The sequence below is a fragment of the Phaseolus vulgaris genome, chromosome 1 (assembly GCF_000499845.2).
Source record: "Phaseolus vulgaris cultivar G19833 chromosome 1, P. vulgaris v2.0, whole genome shotgun sequence".
NCBI lineage: Eukaryota > Viridiplantae > Streptophyta > Magnoliopsida > Fabales > Fabaceae > Phaseolus > Phaseolus vulgaris.
In genome coordinates this window covers 25,757,766-25,780,824 of record NC_023759.2, presented here as the reverse complement: position 1 = coordinate 25,780,824, position 23,059 = coordinate 25,757,766, and the positions used below count along the sequence as shown (strand labels likewise).

The following is a 23,059-nucleotide window of genomic DNA, read 5'->3' as shown; positions in this document are numbered from 1 at the left end:
CACGTGTACAGCTGGATGCGAGCCACGTGTCCAGATGTGTAACTGCCAGGAGAGAGAAAGTGCCCAGGTATATAAGAGTTTCCAACGAACTTCTGAGGTACGCATGCGTTTAGATTACTTCTTTACAACTGCGAGAACGAGAGTACGCAGAGAGAGAACTTTGCACGGTTCCTTAGAGTTCTTGAGCTTTTCTCTTAGTAATTGGTGGTTCAGTCGCTGACTTGGGCGTCGGAGCGTGATCGGCCGCAGCGGCGCCGTTCTTTCTTTTGCAGGTTCTTGAGGTGAATCGCGGTGAAGGACGGAGGCTAACACGGAGCAGAAGTCGATCCAGGTTTGACGAGGCAAGGCTCCAGCGTTTTGGTCAACAGGCAGGATCAAAAAGCTTTGTTGAATCTCTTTATAAAGGAATTAGGGATGCAATTGAAAATGGCCTTTTTATTCCTAACATTGAAAAGGATGGATTTTCTATTGAAAAACCTTGGTCCCAATGGATTGATGCTGAAAATAAAAATGCCAAGTTTGATTGTATTGCCAAGAATATCATAACATCTGCTTTGAATTCAGATGAATTTTTCAGAATCTCACAATGTTCATCGGCCAAGGAGATGTGGGACACTTTGGAAGTCACCCATGAAGGAACAAATAATGTGAGGAGAGCAAGGAAACATACTCTAATACAAGAGTATAGATGTTTAGAATGCTCAAAGGAGAATCAATTGCTGAAGTGCAAAAGAGATTCACTCACATCATCAACCATCCAATGAGTCTTGGAAAAACCTTTGACAAAGAGGAGTTAAACATCAAAATTCTCAAGTGTGTTGATAGAACTTGGCAACCTAAAGTCACAGCAATTTCTGAATCAAAAGACTTGACATCCTTGACAACGGCCTCATTGTTTGGTAAGCTTAGAGAACATGAGTTGGAGATGAATAGACTCAATGTTCAAGAAAATGAAGACAAGCATGTGAGGAGCATTTCCTTGAAAGCTGTCAAGCACAAGAGTAAACAAGATTCAAGTGAGGAAGAAAACCTTAGCTTGCTTTCCAAAAAGTTTAGTAAGTTTTGGAAAAGAAATCGCAACAAAGATTCCAACAAAGAAAGGTATGGAAACAAGAAAACTAGTGATTTCAATTCTAACAACTATACTTGCTTTGGTTGTGGAGAATAAGGGCATATAAAAGCTTATTGCCCAAATAAAGAAGGAAAGGAGAAGAAGTCAAGCTACAAGGAAAAAAAGGGAAAATAAAAAAGAGCATATATTGCTTGGGATGAAAATGAAGTCTCATCATCAAGCTCCTCATCAAATGAAGATGAAAAAACCCACCTATGTTTAATGGCAGAAGGAGATGATGATTCAAGCAGCTCAAGCAGTGTAAGTTCATGTGCTTCCTTAAGTGCTGAAAATTATAGTCAATTACTTCAAGCTTTTAAAGAAACTCATGAAGAAGATAACTGATTGGCTCTCTCAAACAACCGATTGAAAGGGTTGAACAACTGGCTTGAAAAAAGGGTCAAGACACTTGAAGAAGAACTGGAAAAGTCAAAAAATGATTTTGAAAATCTTAAAAAGTATTGCAAAAACTCTTCTCATGTGTGTGACTCTCTTGTTTGTGAAAATTGTGAAAATCTTGAAAAGAAAGTTCATTATCTTGTTAGAACTGTGGACAAGCTTTCAAAGGGTAAATCCAACTTTGATAATGTCTTGGCATCTCAAAATTGTGTTTTTGGAAAAGCAGGATTAGGTTTTAATCCACAGAACAAGCAAGATAAATTTTCAGAGTCATTTTCAAAACTGCCAGAAAAACAACCGATTGTTAAATCGAAACAACCGGTTGTTACATGCTTTTACTGCATGAAGAGAGGCCATTCTGTCAGATTCTGTAAAATTAGAAAATATTTTGTTCCTAAAGGTATTATGAAATGGATTTCCAAAGGTTGTGAAGTTTCAAATGATAAAGGTAAATCAAAAGGACCCACATTTGTAAAGGGACCAAATCTTGTTGCTTGAACTCTTTATGATGCATGGATACTGAGTAAAGTGTGAAGTCCTGAGTTAGCTAATCAAGCTTTTGGAAGAAAAGTAGTGTGTCTGGAACTGAACTAAAAGTTGATACCAGTCCAAGTTGTTTCAAAAGTCAAAAGAAGCATTCTTGATCACAAACAATGACTAATTGAAGGGACTTCATAACAAAAGGATAAGACCTTCCTTGTCTTTGCTTTTCAATTACTAATTCATGATTAAATTCTTCATTTACAAATGAGAAATTGCATTTGTTTTGAACCTTTCTCAGTTTATGCTTGGAATTCACATTCTGTTAACTACTACAGAAAAACAACCGATTGTTTCCTCATAACAACCGATTGTTTCTCCTCTGACAGCACTGTGAAGAATTGATTTAATTTCTCTATGCATTCTGTCTTTATAGATTTCAATCATAAAGGGATCTTGAGTCAATAAAGTTGTCTTGAAAGTTTGATCTGGTTCTGGAGGCAGTTGTATCTTGTCATAAAAGGAATATATTCCATATCTTGGAAATTCAAGTGCCTTTATGACTAGTCAAAATCACATGTGTTGACCATGTGATTTTTTGCTCTGGGCTGACGTATTCTGTGCAAGGCTTGGACCAGTGTTTCTATCTTGAAGACTGAAACCCACTATCACTAAAGAATCAAAAAAGGTTTCTGCTTTGCTATAAAATCTGTTGCAGCTGTTTTCCTTCACAAAAACAACCCATTGGCTCATCTCTTGCAACATCTCTTTTTCTCCTTGTGTGTGTGCCTTTTTCTCATTCTGCTTTCATGGATTCCACTCCTCCTACATCAAAAAGGATTAAAACTAGGGTTGTGAAGTCAGGAGGACGTCTTGAGGGTTGGTTTTCAGGAGATAATGAATTGATTGAGAAGTATTGCTTTGAAACAAGTGGAAAAGTGATAAACAATCCAAAAGTTGTCTCCTTTGATTGGTTAAAAAGCCAAAAGTTGGACAATGTGAGAATGCTTCTCAAGGAACAGCTGCTGAAGAGGTTCTTGGAGATGAAGGGGAACATATATCCGGATCTAATTCGAGTCTTCTACACAAACTTGAAGTTTGAAGGAAACAATCTTGTTTCACATGTTAAGGGTGTAGACATGGAGATTGATCCGATCGGTCATCGGTAGTCGATGACGTCAGCATCAGAGAACCACGTGGACCACTCGCAGGGTGACACGTGGACCAGGTGGCAGAGAGGTAAGGGGACGATCGCCAAGAGAGGTGATCGGTGGTCAGTAATCAAGTTACCACCGACAGATCAGGCGGCAGAGAGGTCGGGGGATAGATCACCCAGAATGGTGATCGGTGGTCAGTAGCCAAGTGACCACCAGCAGACCAGTTCCCAGACTCGCGCCTGGAGGCAGAGCGCGAGTAGCGAATAAACGCTGATCAGTCATCGGGTGTATCGTCATCGGGGTCTCGTGTTACACGCAGTTAAACTGGAACTAAGGTTCCCAGCGAGAGCGTTACGCATGGACCTCGCATGAGCACGCCTCAAGGAATCATGCACGAGAGTGGCCTGAGGGAACTAGTAAGCCAGTCGGTGATTGGTGATTCCCTCAACCCATTACGTGCGTATCATCCTGAAGGGTAAGTCGCCTACGCAGAGAGTAACGTTTGGTGAGTGCGCCTAAACTAGCCACACCCGACGCTCTCCTAAGAGTATGCAATTTACCCAGATAAGAGAAGCATCCTAAGTTACTCCGCAAGGGCGTAACTTAGGCAGACAAAGAGAGGCGCTAGAGCCCTTCCAGTAAGTGACACGTGTGTGGTTAGATGTGAGTTGCAGGCCTCCACGTGTCACCATCTGAGAGGGGCGCGGTCCAGACAAAAGAGCACTCCGTACCGCTAAAGGTACAGACAGGCGCAGCCAAGCGCAGACATGCGCAGACTCTCACGCTCCCCATTGCTGATTCTGAAGGTACGCTTTCTCTGAAAAGCACGACAGGGTTCTGACACATGCCAGAAAAGCATAACAGAATTCTGTTATGCCCAGAAGCAGGGAAAGAGAGATAAAAGGAAGAATCAGAGGGAGAGTGAGGGAGATAGAAGCAAAACAGAGTGCAAGTTTTTTCTCACACACACATTTTTACTAAGTTCCCAGTTTCTGGTGGTTCTGTTGAACTAACTTGATCGTCGGAGTGCAAACGGCCGCTAGAGGCGCCGTCTGTGTATTTTGCAGGTCACGTTTTGAAGACATCTGAGAGAGAGTTCAGAAGGTGATACTTCAGGAGACGCAGTCGCGAAGACAGGGCAGAAAGTGTTACGAAGCGATCCACCCACGTTCAAGTTGCCGGCAGGATCATTTGGCGCCCACCGTGGGGCCCGAGTGAATTGTTGTCCCACATATACCATAGTTTTAAAGTTCACCAGAGTTTCATCAGTTTCTCTGATAGAGAAGATGCCTAGAAACAGACAGCCATCACCTGCGCCGTCCGCTGACGAAGGAGCTGTGACAATGGCGCAGGTCCTGGAAATGGTGCGCACGCTGCAGGATAACGCTACAGCGTCGAAAGTCGAACAAGAAAGGATGCAGGCGGAGTTGGCTGCGTCGCAAAGCAGGAACGACAAACTGAATCGTGTCAACGAAGAGTTGAGAAGAACGCTGCAGGCGCAGAGGGAGCACGTCGTTGACGAAAGAGTGTCTAGGCAGCCTTCACCTCCAAGGGCATTTCCCATGCCATTCTCCCCTGAGATTATGGGAACCATGGTGCCTTCCAACCTGGTGGGGGTAAAAGCGTCGTTCAAAGGGGTAGAAGACCCGGAGGCGCATCTGACGGCATTCCACACCCAGATGATGTTGTCTAGGGGCTCAGACGCTGTATACTGCAAGATGTTCATGAGCACACTGAGCGGAATCGCCATGGAGTGGTTCGTGAGTTTACCAGAAGGGCATATCACGTCTTTCTCTCAGTTCTCGAAGCTTTTCATTGAACAATACATCGTCAACAAGGCACCTGCAGTGGTGTCCTACGACCTGTTCGATGTGCGCCAATACCAGGGGGAGTCGCTGAAAGATTACCTCAACCGTTTTGGAGCACAGGTGGTTAGACTACCCAGCAAAGATGAAGATATGCTTGTGCACGCGTTTAAGAAGGGAGTGCTGCCTGGCCCTTTCAGTGAGTCTCTCATCAGGAGCCATCCCAGCACTTTTGCAGAGATCCGACGGCGTGCGGTGGCGCACATAGTGGCAGAAACAGAAGTTTCTGAGAAGAGGGGAAGTGCTGCACCACCCAGACCGCGTGGAGGGCAAGGAAAACCACAGAAAGCGAGGGTGCATGAGGCCAAAGAAGGGAAGAAGGTGCGGGAAAAACCTCGTCCCTATGCACCAGGCAAAGACCAGAGTAAGGGGCGTGCAAGGGAGAATAACGCACCCCCGAGATACAACTTCATGGTGGGATTGGCGGATCTCATCGCCCTTCCTGCCGTAGCAGCAAGACTACGAGTACCAGAGAAGACAGACAAGGTACTCGGAAGGAAGAAGAATGAATGGTGTGAGTTTCACCAGGCCTTTGGCCATACACTTCATTCCTGTTTGGTGCTGGGACACCAACTGGCAGAGTTGGTGAAGTCTGGCTTTCTAGCAGATTACCTGCGTGAGCCGCAGGGTGATCGCGCGTCAGGATCCCAAACGGGAGAGCAACAGCATGAAGTCCCTGTGCATGGGGAAGTGCAGACGATCGCTGGAGGCTTCTCTGGTGGGGGATGCACAGCTTCACAAAGAAGGAGATACACTCGATCTGTGATGGCGGTGGATGCAGTGAATGAGAGTCATTACCCTGAGGTGGACATTGTCTTCAGGAAAGCAGACCTACGAGACGTTGTCCCGCACGACAACGACCCTGTGGTCATTTCTCTCATCACAGCAGGAAGACGGGTGCATAGAGTACTCGTAGATCAAGGGAGCTCGGCGGATGTCATGTTCTGGCCAACATTCAACAAGCTACAGTTGTCCCCTGATTAGTTGAGACCGTATGCTGGTTGTCTCTACGGTTTTGCAGGGGATCAGGTAGAAGTGCGGGGATACATCGAGCTGAGGACAACGTTCACTGACGGAACGACAGCCCGCACGGAAAAGATAAAGTACCTGGTGGTGAACGCCCCTTCTGCGTACAATGTCCTGTTGGGGAGGCCAACGCTCAATAGACTGGGCGCAATACCATCGACAAGGCATATGAAGTTGAAGCTGCCATCGATGGAAGGGGCCGTGATAACCATCAAATCGGATCAGGCTGAGGCAAGACGCTGTTATGAGAACAGCTTGAAACAAAAAAGAAGTGTGTGCCATGTCACCACAAAACCACCACCAGGCGTGCGCGAAGAGCGATTGGCGGTCAGGGAGACACAAGGCGCTCAGAGGATGGAGAACGCTGCGGTGGGGGGCTCCCAGGTGGCCCAAGTTGAGGAAGAAGATGAAGGCACGATCACTCCTCGCGAGTCAGGGATCGCGAGAGCGGTCATTGCCAGTGAGAGGAGGCCCCACCCAGCTGAAGGATGGGTCGAGGTGGACATCAGGGGAAGAAAATTCAAGTTGGGGGAATCCCTCGTGGAAGAAGAGCGGAGGCTGATCATGGGTGTGATTGAGAAGCACATGAATGCCTTTGCATGGTCATCATCCGACATGCCAGGAATCGACCCCGATTTCCTCTGCCATCGTCTTTCAATGGACCCCATGGTTCGACCGGTGCGACAGAGAAGAAGGAAATTCAACGAGGAGAAGAGGAAGGTGATCCACGACGAAGCGCAGAAGCTCCTTGTCGCAGGGCATATCAGAGAAATCCAGTACCCCGAGTGGTTAGCGAATGTGGTACTGGTGCGGAAGGCGAGCGGCAAGTGGAGAATGTGCGTGGACTTCACTGACCTCAATAAGGCGTGCCCCAAGGATTCTTACCCCTTACCCAGCATAGATGCTCTAGTCGATAGCGCCTCGGGGGGAAAGCTGCTCAGCTTCTTGGACGCTTTCTCGGGGTATAACCAGATCAGGATGCACCCAATGGACGAATGCAAGACCGCGTTTATGACGGAACGGTCTTGCTATTGCTACAAGGTCATGCCATTTGGGTTGAAGAATGCGGGGGCTACCTACCAGCGGCTCATGGATAGGGTGCTCTCGCCCATGCTGGGAAGGAACGTACACGCCTATGTAGATGACATGGTGGTTACGTCCCAAGAGAAGAAGCATCATGCAGCTGATCTGGAAGAGCTATTCACCACCATTGCAAAGTATAGGCTGAAGCTCAACCCTGAGAAATGCATATTCGGTGTGGAGGCTGGGAAATTCTTGGGTTTCCTCTTGACAGAGCGGGGAATTGAAGCCAACCCGGAGAAGTGTGCGGCGATCGTGGCAATGAGGAGCCCAACGACGGTGAAGGAGGTGCAGCAGCTCACCGGTCGCTTGGCAGCACTGTCCCGATTTATGTCTGCTGGAGGGGAGAAAGGTCACCCATACTTCCAGTGTCTCAAGCGCAACAGCAGATTTCTCTGGACGCAGGAGTGCGAGGAGGCCTTCATTAAGTTGAAGGGATATCTGGCAAGCCCACCAGTCTTGCGAAAGCCCCAGGTAGGCATCCCTCTCCGTCTATACTTTGCTGTTACGGAGAGGGCAGTCAGTTCAGTCCTGGTGCAAGAGCTGGACCAGGCCCAGAGGCCTGTTTATTTCGTCAGCAAGGTGCTGCAAGGCCCTGAAACCAGGTACCAGGCCCTCGAGAAGGCTGCTCTGGCGGTGGTATTCTCAGCCAGAAGACTCAGGCATTATTTCCACAGCTTCACAGTGGTGGTGATGACTGATCTGCCTATCCAGAATGTATTGAAGAAACCTGATGTGGCAGGAAGGATGGTCAAGTGGGCAGTAGAATTATCGGAATTCGATATTCAGTACGAGCCCCGAGGACCGATCAAGGGGCAGGTGTTCGCGGACTTCGTAGTCGAGCTATCATCCATCGCGACGCCTGCAGAAGGGCTAGATTTTCGATGGGTGTTATCGGTGGATGGCTCCTCTAATCAGCAAGGAAGCGGTGCTGGGGTCATCCTGGAAGGGCCAAACGGAGTACTGATTGAGCAGTCCCTCCGTTTCGCCTTCAAGGCTAGCAACAATCAGGCGGAGTACGAGGCCCTGATCGCGGGAATTTTGCTAGCAAGGGAAATGGGAGCAAGAAATCTGCTGGCCAAGAGCGATTCGTTACTGGTCACCGGGCAGGTTACCGGGGAGTTCCAAGCAAAGGACCCCCAGATGGCAGCCTACCTGGAGTATGTGCAGCTCCTGAAGACGTCTTTCGCCGAGTTTGAGTTAGTGCATGTACCAAGAGAGCAGAACGCCCGAGCAGACCTGCTTGCCAAGCTGGCCAGCTCAGGCAAAGGGGGGAAGCAGAGGACTGTCATTCAGGAGACCCTGAAGGTGCCACGCGCGTTTGTATCAGACAACCAGGTACTTCATGTATACAAGTCAATGGAGCGTCTAACGATCGGTCATCGGTCGTTGACTCAAGAGACGCTGAGAGCGCCGAGGGTGAGATCGCGACCCTCAAAGATCGGTGAGTCGATGGAGGTCCACGCGGAGAAGGAACCCCACACCTGGATGACGCCATACCGGCTATACTTAGAAGATGGTGTACTCCCGCTCGATCTGGCAGAGGCAAAAAGAATAAAGAGGGGTTCAAGTAAGTTTACTCTCATAGATGGAAGCCTATTTAGATTTGGATTTTCTCACCCTGTGCAGATCTGTGTACACGGCGAGCAATGCACCAGACTCATGTCTGAGCTGCACGAGGGGGTGTGCGGAAGCCATGTAGGTGGTCGCGCTTTGGCAAGTAGAGTACTCCGCGCGGGGTACTACTGGCCAAAGCTGAAGGAAGATTGCATAAGGTTTGCTCAGCGATGCAAACAATGTCAGCTGCATGCAGATTGGCACAAGGCACCCCCTGAGGAGTTGAGGTCCATCCATAGCCCGTGGCCATTCCATACATGGGGGATTGACATCCTAGGACCTTTTCCCCTGGCGACAAGGCAGATGAAGTTCCTCATTGTGGCCATTGAATATTTCACTAAGTGGGTGGAGGCAGAGCCGGTTGCACACATCACCGCACAAAAAGTCGAACGCTTCGTCTGGAAGAACATTGTCTGCCGCTTCGGAATACCCAAGAGGCTGGTCTCCGACAATGGCACCCAGTTCACCAGTCATCAGTTGAGGAAGATGTGTGAGGAGCTAAAGATACAACAGGTTTTCGCCTCAGTGGAGCACCCACAAACAAATGGGCAGGTGGAGTCGGCAAATCGGGTGCTGCTCAGGGGGCTGAAGCGAAGGCTAGACAAGGCCAAAGGAGGCTGGGCAGAGGAGATCCCCAGAATTGTGTGGTCTTATCACACCACCCCACAGTCCAGCACCCATGAGACACCCTTCAGCCTTGTCTATGGGACAGACGCCATGATCCCTGTAGAGATACAGGAGAGCTCCCCCAGATTCTTGAACTTCGTTGCTGAAGAGTCCAATGAAGAGCGTAAGGTGAATCTGGATCTACTAGACGAAGTGCGAGAGGAGGCCAGAGTCAGTGCTGAAGCCGTAAAGAGAAGAGTAGAGCGGAGGCACAACTCTAAAGTGAGGCCCAGGCGCTTCCAGGAAGGTGATCTGGTGATGAGAAAGGCGCATCAGAATGACATGCAGAATAAGTTATCCCCGAAGTGGACAGGCCCGTACAGAGTGGTGGAGACATTAGAGAACGGAGCCTATCGCCTAGAGACTTTGGAAGGAGGAGCAATCCCCAGAACGTGGAACGCCACCCATTTAAAATTTTATTTCAGTTAAAATTGTACAGTAATGGCGTTCTCACGCTAAAGGCACATGCTTTGTTTGTGGTGGAAACAGTTAAACAGACAAGGGGGCACTCTTTTCCCTAAAGAGGGTTTTAACGAGGCCACCCAATTAAAAGAAAAATTCCCAGCATATGAAGTGTTCTCAAGTATTAAAGTTAAAATCCTCCTTGCCCCAGGTGCAAGTGCAGGTGATTGGTTAGGCCCTACTTGCCCTTGGCACAAGTACTGGCACCGATCTAAGTCTTCCTCACCCCAGGTGTGAGCGCAAGCAGTTAAAGGTTTGAAAAGCCAGGGGTGCTAGTAAGACCAAGGGAGGGAAAGGAAAGGTTTTGACAAAACGTCCTTACCCACTTGGCATACACCAATATTGGCCCAGTAGGACTCTTAGTCCGAAACCCTTCTCACCCCAGGGGTGAGGCAGGGAATGAGCGACTCAACCCGCCAAAAGGTGATGACCTTGGGGAAAGTAAGAGGGGTTAGCGAGAAACACTTTTCTTTCCCCAAGACGAGGCATCACCTTGAGCGATCGGTGTCAAAGTCCTCTATGCACTTAGCGCTAGAGCGACAGAGAAAGCTAAGTAAAGACTAAAGAACGATCACTGATGAGTCGTCAGTAATTGGCTAGTGGTGCAAAGCAGCGCACGAGGACTGTTAAACACCAAGTTGAGAGAATAGCCAGTCGTGATCAAGCAGATCGCGCTAAGCCTGAGTTGGTTAACACTTAGTCGTGCGCAAAGAATAAGAGAAGCAGATCGCGCTAAGCCTGAGTTGGTTAACACTTAGTCACGCGCAAAGAGTAAGAGAAGCAGATCGCGCTAAGCCTAAGCTGGTTAACACTTAGTCGTGTGCGAAAGGAAAGGTAAAGCCCCAGATCGCGCCGAACCTAAACTAGCTAACAGTTAGTCGCGCACATAAAGATCAGTGGAGTCCAAAGAAAATACAAAGAGAAATCGAGCAATTGAATCCGAGATATATCACCAAAGATGTTCATACAATTGTCAGTTACAAAGAGTTGAATAGTGCGGAAACATAAGGTTACAAAATGAAACTTTGTACAGAAGAAGTTAAAATTACAGAAGGAAGAGATTCAGGGAGTAGGAGGCTTAAGTTTCCCATCTACCACCGAGTGATGAATGCTGAATTGCGCAAGGTCTAGGTCTGGGAGGACGCAGCGAACTTGCTCGAGCGCCAACTCGAATCCATCAATGAGGGAATCGGCGCCCACATTCATCAAGTCCTCTTTCTCCGCCTCCAGACTTCGCCTCGAAGCCTCTGCAGCATCCCTCTGCGTGGTAAGGGTAGCAAGGGAGGAGGCAGCCTCAGACAGCTGGCCCACTGCCTCCTCAAGCTTCTTTTCGGCGGCAGCAGTTGCCTCCTTGGCGGCTTTGAGCATCTCTACCCGCTGAGAATCCTGTTGGCGTAGGGAGGAGTTCTCAGCCTCTAACTCCTCCACCATTTGACTCCGTTCGAGCAAGGAGGAATTCTCAGCCTGTAACTCAGCCACCTTCAAGTCCAGGGGACCAACGGTCTGCCCCATCAAGATTTCCATCTTGATGGTCTCCTGGACCTGCAGCAAGTACTCCCTCCTGGCCTTCTCCACCATGCCTCGCATGAGCTCGACAGACCCCTGAGCGGCTTCAAGGTCACTGCGCAGCGACTCGTTGTCGTGCTCGAGTTCCCTCACCCTTTTCTCCAGGACCTTCTGCTTGCGATGCTGGTTGGAGAACTCCAGCGAGAGCACCACCTGCTTGGCAAGGTGTGCGTCAATCTCCTCCCCGCTCCAGTCGACGAGCTCCCCATTGCTGATGTGCTGTCGCACCATGGAGATAACTCTGCTGAAGTTTTCATGGTTGGCTCCAGTGTTGCTTGGGCGCGAGCCAGACCCACCATGTTCAGCATTGGCGGTGGAGATTGTCATTGGAGGCGGGGCACACTCCTTTTGAGCAGAAACACCCCCAGCAGGGTGAGCGGATGGACCAGGTGATTGGCCTGCTGGGGGGGAAGTTGGTAGTTGAGAGGTTGGGGGCGATTTTTGGCCAGGAGAAGGAGGACATGCGGGCTCCGGGGCCGGTCGAGTAGAGGGAGAGGGAGGTGGTGAACCTTCCTCTACCTCTACCACCTCTATCCCTCCAGGCTGGAGAGACGAGACCCCCTCGGCTACTGCTTTCTTCCTCTGGCGGTGAATGAGGGGGGAGCCTGAGCTTTCCTCTTCCACTGAGGCAGCAGCAGCAGCAGGTACCAGCGAAGAAGCCTTCACCAGTCTCTTCCTTTTCTTCCCTTGCTCGGGGCCTTCGGCTGGCGCGACCGAGAGCGGAGGGGCTTCGATTGGCTCGGTGGTGGAAGAGGAAGAGCCAGTCCCTTTGGCCGCTCGACGTTTAGCGAGCTCCAACACCGCCAACCTCCTATCTTTCCCTGACATTGAATCTGCATAGGCAAGAAAGAGGGAAATTAGACAGTTAAGAGACGCAAGCAAGGTGAAAAGTATAAGAGCATGCATGAGGAAGTATAAATGTCCTAAGGGGCGGCAGAGGAAGAGCTACCTATATATTTCTTCAGGGAAACCACATCAAACTCATCCTTGATGAGGCGAGCGGAGTCATACTTAGCCCCCAGGAGCAGCCCACACAGCTCGCGCTCGTAGGGGGCCATGGTCTCGAGATCCTTGGGTTTTTTAAATTGAACCTGGGGAACCCAGTAGAGGGGGTACCCCTCGAGCAGATGAGGACTTTGTGGGGTGGCGGATATCATATAAAATCTGCCCTTCCAGTCTTTGAAGGACTGCTGGTACAGGCCCAGAAGCACCCGTCCAGCAACCCCGTTCAGGCTGACCCAAAACCTATCCCCTGGTTTCTTCGCCTCGAAGAAGTAGAGGAACACCTCCACCGAGGCGTTGTGCCCAAAGTAGTTGCACAGAATTTGAAACGCCCGGATGAAGGCCCAGGCATTGGGGTGGAGTTGGCAGGGCGCGACGTTCAACTCCATCATCAGCTCTTTCTCGAAGAAGGTGAAGGGGAGTCGCAGCCTCAACCTTTTGAAGATCGCGGAGTAAACAAAGAAGGGCACCCCATTGGTGGCCCTGTCGTCAGCGCAAATGGGCATCCCTCGGGGAGGGATGCGGACTCGGATGTGGAAGTCGTTTTCCCTGTCTATGGAACACGAGGGTTCATCCGGGTCGTGGCTCAGAAGCGAGTTAAGATGGTCCTCAGGTAGCAAGATGGACGTTTCAGATAGCAACGCTAGAGGGGCCCAGTCATAGACTTTGGCGTTGTCATGGAATGAAGTGACAACAGGCGGTGGCGAAGCTGGTGCACTCGCGGAGGGCTGTGCACCAGAAGAAGAGGCAAGGACGCGAGCGGTCTGCTTCAAGCGAGCCATCGAGAGATAGCTGCAATGGAGGAAAAACGAAGGGTCAGAAATAGAAAGGGAGAGAGTGATGGATGGTTCGGTGAAAAACAGAGAGGGGGAATGAGGAAGAAATGCCCAGGTAAAGGAGAAAGAAGGGGAGGCAGAAGCCAAAGCAGAAACATGAGAAAAACCCTAGCGCGGGTTGAGAAGAAGAAAAACAGGGAAGGTGAATGCATGATAACTAGAATGGTAAATGCAATCGGTAAAGATGACCAAAAAGGGGCCAGGGAAAAGAAAAGCCATACCTTTGAATGATCGCAGGAGTATAGGATCACAGAGAATTCGAAGAAAGATGGATGCGCAGAAGAAAGGTTCGCAAAGAGTTTGGGAGTCAAATGAAGAAGATGAAGGAACAGTGGAAGGGCGCGCCATTTTGAATAAGAGAAGCGCTAGCGACGCACAACGCTGGCCGTTGATGGTGCCACGTGTCGCGAGATTAAGGAAGGAAGTCCAAACGTTAAAGAAGCAACACGTGAGGTGGCACGTGAGGCGGCCCCACTTGCCACGTGGACTGAGGGCACGACCACTTAGTCTCTTCGCTGAGAACGAGTTCTCGACTCGAGACTGGGGGGCTTGTGATCCGATCGGTCATCGGTAGTCGATGACGTCAGCATCAGAGAACCACGTGGACCACTCGCAGGGTGACACGTGGACCAGGTGGCAGAGAGGTAAGGGGACGATCGCCAAGAGAGGTGATCGGTGGTCAGTAATCAAGTTACCACCGACAGATCAGGCGACAGAGAGGTCGGGGGATAGATCACCCAGAATGGTGATCGGTGGTCAGTAGCCAAGTGACCACCAGCAGACCAGTTCCCAGACTCGCGCCTGGAGGCAGAGCGCGAGTAGCGAATAAACGCTGATCAGTCATCGGGTGTATCGTCATCGGGGTCTCGTGTTACACGCAGTTAAACTGGAACTAAGGTTCCCAGCGAGAGCGTTACGCATGGACCTCGCATGAGCACGCCTCAAGGAATCATGCACGAGAGTGGCCTGAGGGAACTAGTAAGCCAGTCGGTGATTGGTGATTCCCTCAACCCATTACGTGCGTGTCATCCTGAAGGGTAAGTCGCCTACGCAGAGAGTAACGTTTGGTGAGTGCGCCTAAACCAGCCACACCCGACGCTCTCCTAAGAGTATGCAATTTACCCAGATAAGAGAAGCATCCTAAGTTACTCCGCAAGGGCGTAACTTAGGCAGACAAAGAGAGGCGCTAGAGCCCTTCCAGTAAGTGACACGTGTGTGGTTAGATGTGAGTTGCAGGCCTCCACGTGTCACCATCTGAGAGGGGCGCGGTCCAGACAAAAGAGCACTCCGTACCGCTAAAGGTACAGACAGGCGCAGCCAAGCGCAGACATGCGCAGACTCTCACGCTCCCCATTGCTGATTCTGAAGGTAGCTTTCTCTGAAAAGCACGACAGGGTTCTGACACATGCCAGAAAAGCATAACAGAATTCTGTTATGCCCAGAAGCAGGGAAAGAGAGATAAAAGGAAGAATCAGAGGGAGAGTGAGGGAGATAGAAGCAAAACAGAGTGCAAGTTTTTTCTCACACACACATTTTTACTAAGTTCCCAGTTTCTGGTGGTTCTGTTGAACTAACTTGATCGTCGGAGTGCAAACGGCCGCTAGAGGCGCCGTCTGTGTATTTTGCAGGTCACGTTTTGAAGACATCTGAGAGAGAGTTCAGAAGGTGATACTTCAGGAGACGCAGTCGCGAAGACAGGGCAGAAAGTGTTACGAAGCGATCCACCCACGTTCAAGTTGCCGGCAGGATCAGAGATTACCCATGATGTATGGGCTGTTCTAACTGGTTTGAAATATGTTGGGCTGAGAATCAATAAAGGAAACATTGGTGTAATGGAAGACTTCAACAAGATTCAATATTACAAAAGTTGTTTGAAGAATCCGCAAGCTCAAGTGAGAACTTGTTCAGTTGGAGGGCTGAAATTAGATTAGAGGGTGTCGGCTCTCATTGTCACTTGGATTCTAACTCCAAGGGGGAGCAACAATTCTATTTTAGCAGAAGAAGATCTTATCTATATCTATTGCATCATGAAAAAAGTCAAGATCAATTGGATTCGTATCATCAAAGAGCATATGCAAAATTCCATGAGGTTAAGTGACTACCATTACCCCTATGATGTTTTAATTTCTAAATTTCTACTCTATTTTGAAGTGAATCTTGAGGATGAAAATTTTGAGTTGGTGAAATCAACACAAGAAGTGAACAATGGTTCACTAAGCAAAATGGGTTTCACCAAGATCAATGCAAAATTGCATGGGACAACCGATTGTTTTTGCAATCTGTAGAAGCTTTATTGTTCTTTCTCTTTATATTTTGTTTTATCTGGAACAATTTATGTTTTATCTATTCCTAAAATCTATTTGTGAAGACAAATAGAGGGAGAATTTAGTTTTGTGTTGTCTTAAACTCTGCAAACCTCTATTTGCTTGAATAGTTTTTTATTTTGTTGCTGCTACTGATGTTTAAAATTTGTATATGGTTCACTTTTTGGCTGGTTTTTTCTGCTTTGATTTATGCAAAAAAACTAGTTAATGTGCTATCCTAACCTGCTACTATAGATGCCTTGTATTGCATAAGTCTTTGTTTTGCAGGTAGTGCTTCAGATTCAAACAAAAGTCCAACACAAGCAACCAGGGATTAGTCTTCATCAAATAGGGGGAGATTGTTGATCAAGAGTGATCAAGGGCTTTGAAGAATCCAAATCCAAATGTTTGTTGCAAGGCTGGAGTTGCTGCTGTTTTTGGGGTGGGATCTGGGTAGTTTTAAGAGTGCAATCTACACTTTGTTAAATCTAAAGCTAATGTGTTTTAAAACCTTTTTGAATTCAAGTGTTTTTTCAAGAAAAAGATTTGAATCTAGTGCTTTAAATGATTTCCAACTGAATACGCTCCTTTATTAAATGCTTTGACCAATCTTTGAAAAGTACAAAAGGTTTGTTTATGTTTTAAAACAAACAAGTGAAACAGATTTGAGTTTTTCAGTTGTGAGAAAGATTACTTTCAAGTTTTGAACATTCACATCAAACTTTGGGTTTTCTCAAGAAAGAGTGGAATAGGATTGCATCTGTATTGATTTCAGATTGTTTTGTAAACAAGTGTAATTCTTTCTGAATCTTCTGTAATTCTGGTGTTATTTCCAAGGAGTGTTGTGTGTTCTTGAGGTGGTCAAGATCAATACTTGTACCGACCAGGTCATCAGGTATGATGACATGGACAAAGAAAGTAGGTGGTCCAGAAGTCAGCATAGTCGCCGTATGTAGAAGCGACGCTCTGCAGTATACATAGCCGGTTACCGCCAAGATGAGTCATCGCCCAAGAGAAAGGCATCGCCTAAGCAAGACATCGCCCAAACGAGACGTCGCCCCAGTAAGACATCGCCCGAAGAGTCAACCCGCGTGACAGAAGCATTTCGCAGAGAAGAGGGCCCACACGATGGAATAACCCTAAGTTGGGTGGCGGCGCTGTGGGACCCTCCGCACATAGTAAATGATCAAGTCAAAGGGGGCACGCGATAATACCCACGTGCTCGTTAAAGACCTCCAAGGAAGACTGCATGCATGACACGTGTTTAATTAGGGCACTCGAACAACATGATGGCGCGAGAGATACAGTATCTAAGTTAGAGCTCAGAGGGCCGCAAGGTTAATCATTGCACTCCAGATAAGTAAAGCCCATGGGCCAGATACGCTAAGATCCTAAGGATAGCGGTGCAAGGACCTTCCCCAGGGAACCCTAGATAATAACAACAACCCAAAGGTAAACCCTAGCTTTCACCTATATAAAGGGCACGAAGAGCTTTAGCAAGGTACGCTTTCACAGTTACATGAGTTTTAACCTAGTCCTCATAAAGTTACTCAGAACAGTAGTCCCTAGTTGTCCTTGACGGCGCACCCAGCTGTGAGCACAAGGCAATTAGGGCCACACAGTTCAGTTATTGAGATTATTATACAGTTTCTAGTCACTTTGGTGTTTCTCGCTAGCTGACTTGAGCGTCGGAGTGCAAACGGCCGCGAGGGCGCCCCTTTGTTCTTCTTTTTCAGGTACTCGTAGACAAGGCAGAACGAAGGTGCTCTAGCTCGTGGGGACAAGCCACTCATAAAGACGACCCAGGTCAACCGGCCAGAACATTTGGCGCCCACCGTGGGGCCGATACAAACATCGGTTCCACCACACAAGTTTTAATTCCAGTTTTCAAAACCCAGATAAACCAAGAGGATCTCTAGAGAGCCATGACCACACGACAACCACGTGCCAGGAGCGAAGAGATGACCCTACAACAACTCATGGGTATGGTGCAAGGGCTGCAGGACGCAGTGGCAACCTCAAAAGTGGAGCAAGAACGTATGCAGGACGCAATGGCAGCCTCAAAGGTTGAGCAGGAGCGCATATAGGCGGATCTGGCAGCCTCCCAAGCAAGAAACGACGAGCTTCACCACGCCAATGAAGAATTACGCCGTGGATGGCGTGGCAGAGACGAGCCTGAGGCTGCGTCCCCACCCAGGGAATTCACAACACCGTTTTCATAGGCAATTCTAGAGACAGCGATCCCCAACACGTTCACGGGACCCAAAGCGACCTTCACAGGGGCAGAGGATCCCGAGGCACACCTCACGGCGTTCCACACACAGATGTTGATGTTAGGCGGTTCAGACGCCGTGAAGTGCAAGCTCTTCATGAGCACCTTGACGGGGATGGCTATGGATTGGTTCATCAGCCTCCCAGAGGGCCACGTCACGTCCTTCGCCCAACTCTCACAACTATTCAGGGAGCAGTATCTAACCAACAGGACTCCTGCCCCGGTCTCATATGATCTCTTCGACGTCAAGCAGTTCCAAGGGGAAACTCTGAAGGAATACATAAGCCGTTTTGGGGCACAAGTGGTGAAAGTAGGCACCTCGGAAGAACCCATGATCGTGTATGCATTCAGGAAGGGAGTACGACCCGGATCTTTTAGTAAAACGCTCAACTGCAGTCGCCCGAAAACTTTCGCTGAAATAAGGCGACGGGCAGTAGAGCACATTGCCTCAGAAGATGAGGCGTACGAGCCGTGCACCAAACCGCCCACGCGGCCCAAAGGCTAGGTACGAACACAGCCCGTTAGGGTTCACCAAGCCGCCACGGAGAGGAAACATTTGGATAGGAAGCGCGCCTACGAGCCAAGGAGGACCCAGCCCAGGGGTCGAGCGGAGGAGAGAAGAGAAGGGAACAGGCCACCAAGACACAACTTCGTAATGGAACTCAAAGATCTGATAGCAATGCCTAACATAGCCGACAGACTAAGGCCACCTTAGAAGTCCGACCGAATGCTGGGACCCCACAAGGAATTGTGGTGCGAGTTCCACGAAGCATTCGGACATCGTATTAACAATTGTTTAGCGTTGGGTCACCAATTAGACGAACTCGTGAAGAACGGTTTCCTGAAGGACTACTTGGTGGAGAAGCAGGCGGGACAGTCGTCGGTCCCACAACCGGCGAGCGACGAGGGACAGCAGCACGAGGTGCCCATCCACGGCGAGGTCCACACCATAGCGGGTGGGTTCTCGAGCGGCGGATGTACGGCGTCGCAACGCAAGAAGTATGCTAGGTCTGTAATGTCGGTGGAGGCTTTTGAAGATCATTCGCCCGATGTGGACATCACATTCACTAAAGGAGACCTCAGAGATGTCGTGCCCCACGACAACGATCCTATCGTGATCTCACTTATCACTGCGGGAAGAATGGTTCATCGAGCGCTGGTCGATCAAGGGAGCTTGGTAGATGTGATGTTCTGGCCAACATTCGAAAAGTTACAATTGTCCCCAGACCATCTGAGGTCGTATGGGGGCTGCCTATACGGCTTTGCTGGTGACCAGGTGGAAGTCAGGGGATACATCGAGTTAAGAACGACATTCACAGACGGGGCAGTGTCGCGAACAGAGAAGATCAGATACCTGGTCGTGAATGCCCCCTCGGCATACAACATCCTGCTAGGAAGGCCAACACTCAACAGGATAGGAGTTGTGCCCTCCACTAGACATATGAAGGTTAAACTACCTTCAATGGAAGGGGTGGTCATCACCATCCGCTCCGATCAAAAAGAGGCAAAGAAATGCTATGAAAACAGCCTCAAAAATAGGCGATCAGTGTACCATGTAAGCACAACGCCACCCCCTGGTGCAGGTCCCGGCCAGGAGGACCGGCGAGTAGGCACAACGCTCCAAGTAATCGCTGGTGGAGATGCGGCGATGCCAGATACAGCGAGCATCGCGGAGATAGAGGGAGAAGGCGACCGCCTGAAGGCCACCAAGGAGTCAGGAATCGCAAAGGCGGTCATCGCCAGCGAGAGGAGGCCCCAGCCGGTCAAGGAGTGGCTCACGCAAGAGATCAGCGGAAAGACATTCAAGCTGGGAAAAACCCTAGACGATACAACGCGGGATCAAATCGCCGAGGTAATAAGCAAACATCTAGATGCATTTGCATGGTCCGCCTCAGATATGTCGAGGATTGATCCTGACCTCTTGTCCCATCGGTTGGCAATGGACCCTCGAGTCAAGCCGGTCCGTCTAAGAAGGAGGAAGTTCAATGAAGAAAGAAGACAGGCGATTAGGGAGGAAACATAGAAACTCCTATCCGCAGGCCACATCAAGGAAGTGAAGTATTCGGAATGGCTTGCCAATGTTGTGTTGGTAAAGAAGAGCAACGGGAGATGGCGAATGTGCGTGGATTTCACAGATCTAAACAAGGCGTGCCCAAAGGATTCCTACCCTTTACCCAGCATAGACGCCCTGGTAGACAATGCAGCAGGATGCAAACTGTTAAGCTTCTTGGATGCTTTCTCGGGGTACAACCAGATAAAGATGCACCCCATGGACGAGGAAAAAACTGCCTTCATGACGGAAAGGTTGTGCTATTGTTACAAGGTAATGCCCTTTGGGCTGAAGAACACGGGAGCTACGTATCAGAGGCTAATGGATAAAGTGCTCGCGTCCATGCTAGGGAGGAACGTCCAAGCCTACGTCGACGACATGGTCGTGACATCCCCGGAAAAGAATCGGCACGTCGCCGATCTAGAAGAATTATTCGCTAGAATAGCCAAGTACAGACTGAAACTAAACCCCGAGAAGTGCATTTTCGGCGTGGAAGCGACGAAGTTTCTGGGTTTCCTCTTAACTGAAAGAGGAATCGAAGCGAACCCTGACAAGTGTGCTGCCATCCTGGCAATGAGGAGCCCTGCTACTGTCAAGGAAGTACAACAGCTTACAGGTCGGATGGCCGCTCTGTCACGATTCGTATCTGCCAGTGGGGAAAGGGGCCACCCGTATTTCCAGTGCTTGAAGAGGAATAACAGGTTTGTCTGGACGAAAGAGTGTGAAGAGGCTTTCGTAAAGCTCAAGGAGTACTTGGCGAGCCCGCCGGTTCTGTGCAAACCCCAAGTAGGAGCGCCCCTCAAACTATACTTCGCCATCACCGAAAGGGCGTTGAGTGCATTGCTCGTCCAGGAGCAAGATCAAACTCAGAAACCTATCTATTTTGTCAGCAAAGTGTTACAAGGTCCAGAGGTAAGATACCAAGCCTTGGAGAAGGCGGCCCTAACGTTCGTGTTTTCGGCGAGGAGGCTTCGACATTACTTCCAGAGCTTCCCGATATGGGTGATGACCGACTTGCCCATCCAAAAGGTCCTAAAGAAACCAGATGTGGCCGGGAGGATGGTGAAATGGGCAGTGGAGTTGTCCGAGTTCGACATCAGGTATGAACCCCGAGGACCGATCAAGGGGCAAATCTTCGCCGACTTTGTGGTCGAGCTGTCCGCGAAACAACGCGTAGTGCCGAAAACGACGATCGGTGGATACTCTCGGTTGATGGATCGTCCAACCAGCTGGGTAGTGGGGCTGGAGTCATTCTGGAAGGTCCCAACGGTGTATTAATAGAACAATCCCTGAAATTCGCCTTCAAAGCTAGCAATAATCAGGCGGAATACGAAGCATTGATTGCCGGTATTGATGGCGAATAGCGACTCTTTGCTGATCACCGGGCAGGTAACCGGCGAATTCCAGGCCAAGGATCCGCAAATGGCGGCCTACCTAGAGTACGTATAGGAGCTAAGAAGTTCCTTCGCCTTGTTCGAAATGGTGCACGTACCAAGGGAGCAGAATGCTCGAGCTGACTTGCTTGCTAAGCTCGCCAGTTCGGGCAAGGGGGGCAGGCAAAGGACTGTTATACAAGAAACTCTAAAGAAACCTCGGGCATTCGCAGCAGATCACCAGGTTCTTCAAGTTTGCAAGTCAACGGAAGAGATAGCAAGGGGTCATCGATCATTAACTCAGGAAACCTTGAGACCGCCGAGAGTTAGGGCGCACCCAGTGGAGGAAGCGAAGACAACGCGAGTTTGCACCGTTTACCAACCAGATACATGGATAACGTCATACCAGCGGTACATAGTAGACGGCCTCCTCCCAGTGGATCCAACAGAGGCCAGAAAGATAAAGAAGAGCTCCAGCAAGTTCACCTTGATTGATGGGGAGCTATACAGGTTCGGATTTACACACCCCCTATTAGTGTGTGTGCACGGAGAGAAGTGTGTAAGAATTATGACTGAAATCCACGAGGGAATCTGCGGAAGCCACATCGGAGGTCGAGCCCTGGCAACGAGAACTGTCCGCGCGGGCTATTATTGGCCAACCATGAGGGAAAATTGCAAGGAATACGCACGACGTTGCAAACAATGTCAACAACATGCTGATTGGCACAAGGCACCCCAGAAGAGCTAAAGTCAATCTATAGCCCCTGGCCGTTTCATACGTGGGGAATCGATATTCTAGGGCCCTTTCCGTTGGCGATCAGGCAAATGAAGTACTTGGTCGTGGCAATCGAGTACTTCACGAAATGGATTGAAGCGGAACCAGTGGCCCAGATTATCGTGTGGAAGAACATCGTGTGTCGTTTTGGTGTACCAAAGCGTTTGGTATCAGATAATGGCACCCAGTTCGCGAGTCACTTATTGAAGAAACTGTGCGAGGATATTGGGACGCAACAGGTGTTTGCTTCTGTGGAGCACCCACAAACGAATGGACAAGTGGAGTCGGCCAATCAGGTTTTGCTCAGAGAACTGAAGAGGAGGTTGGAGAAAGCCAAGGGGTCTTGGGCTGAGGAAGTCCCTCGCATCGTGTGGGCATATCATACTACCGAACAATCAGGAACACACGAAACCCCGTTTAGCTTGGTATACGGGTGCGACGCCATGATTCCAATCGAAATCCAGGAAAGCTCGCCAAGATTCCAGAACTTTGTAGCAGAAGACTCGAACGCCGAAAGGAGAATGAATTTGGATTTGCTGGACGAAGTCAGGGAGGAGGCAAGGATAAAAGCCGAAGCAGTAAAAAGAAGAGTGGAACGTAAGTACAACTCCCGGATGAAGTCAAGGCGATTCAGAGACGGCGACCTGATAATGAGGAAGGCCCACCAATACGAGATGCAGAATAAATTGTCGCCCAAGTGGACGGGACCATTCAGAATAACCGAAGCGCTCGGAAACGGTGCTTACCGCATAGAAACATTGGAAGGAGGGGCGATTCCCCGCACTTGGAATGCCACCCATCTCAAGTTGTATTACAGTTAAAACATTTTCAAGGGGGCACTCTTTTTCCCCGAAAAGGGTTTTTTAATGAGGCCGCCTAATAAAAAGTTTTCAAAGTTTGTCAAGATTCCCAGAACTATTTAAATATACGTTTATCTTTTTTTTTTAGTATTTGAAGAGAGCCCTTGTCGCCTCTACATAGTTTAGTGCAAATGTGAAAGACAAAATTTGTCAAGTCCT

At 49.2% G+C, this 23,059-nt stretch overlaps 1 protein-coding gene across 1 annotated transcript; it reads right to left on the bottom strand.

The window, feature by feature from the left end:
• Positions 1-741: 741 nt before the first annotated feature.
• LOC137815764 (uncharacterized) lies at positions 742-11,441 on the bottom strand. Its single transcript, XM_068618877.1, has 2 exons — positions 11,164-11,441; positions 742-904 (listed from the first exon to the last, which is right to left on the bottom strand). The coding sequence occupies exons 1-2, from the start codon at positions 11,439-11,441 to the stop codon at positions 742-744; spliced, it is 441 nt and encodes a 146-aa protein (XP_068474978.1).
• Positions 11,442-23,059: the final 11,618 nt, after the last annotated feature.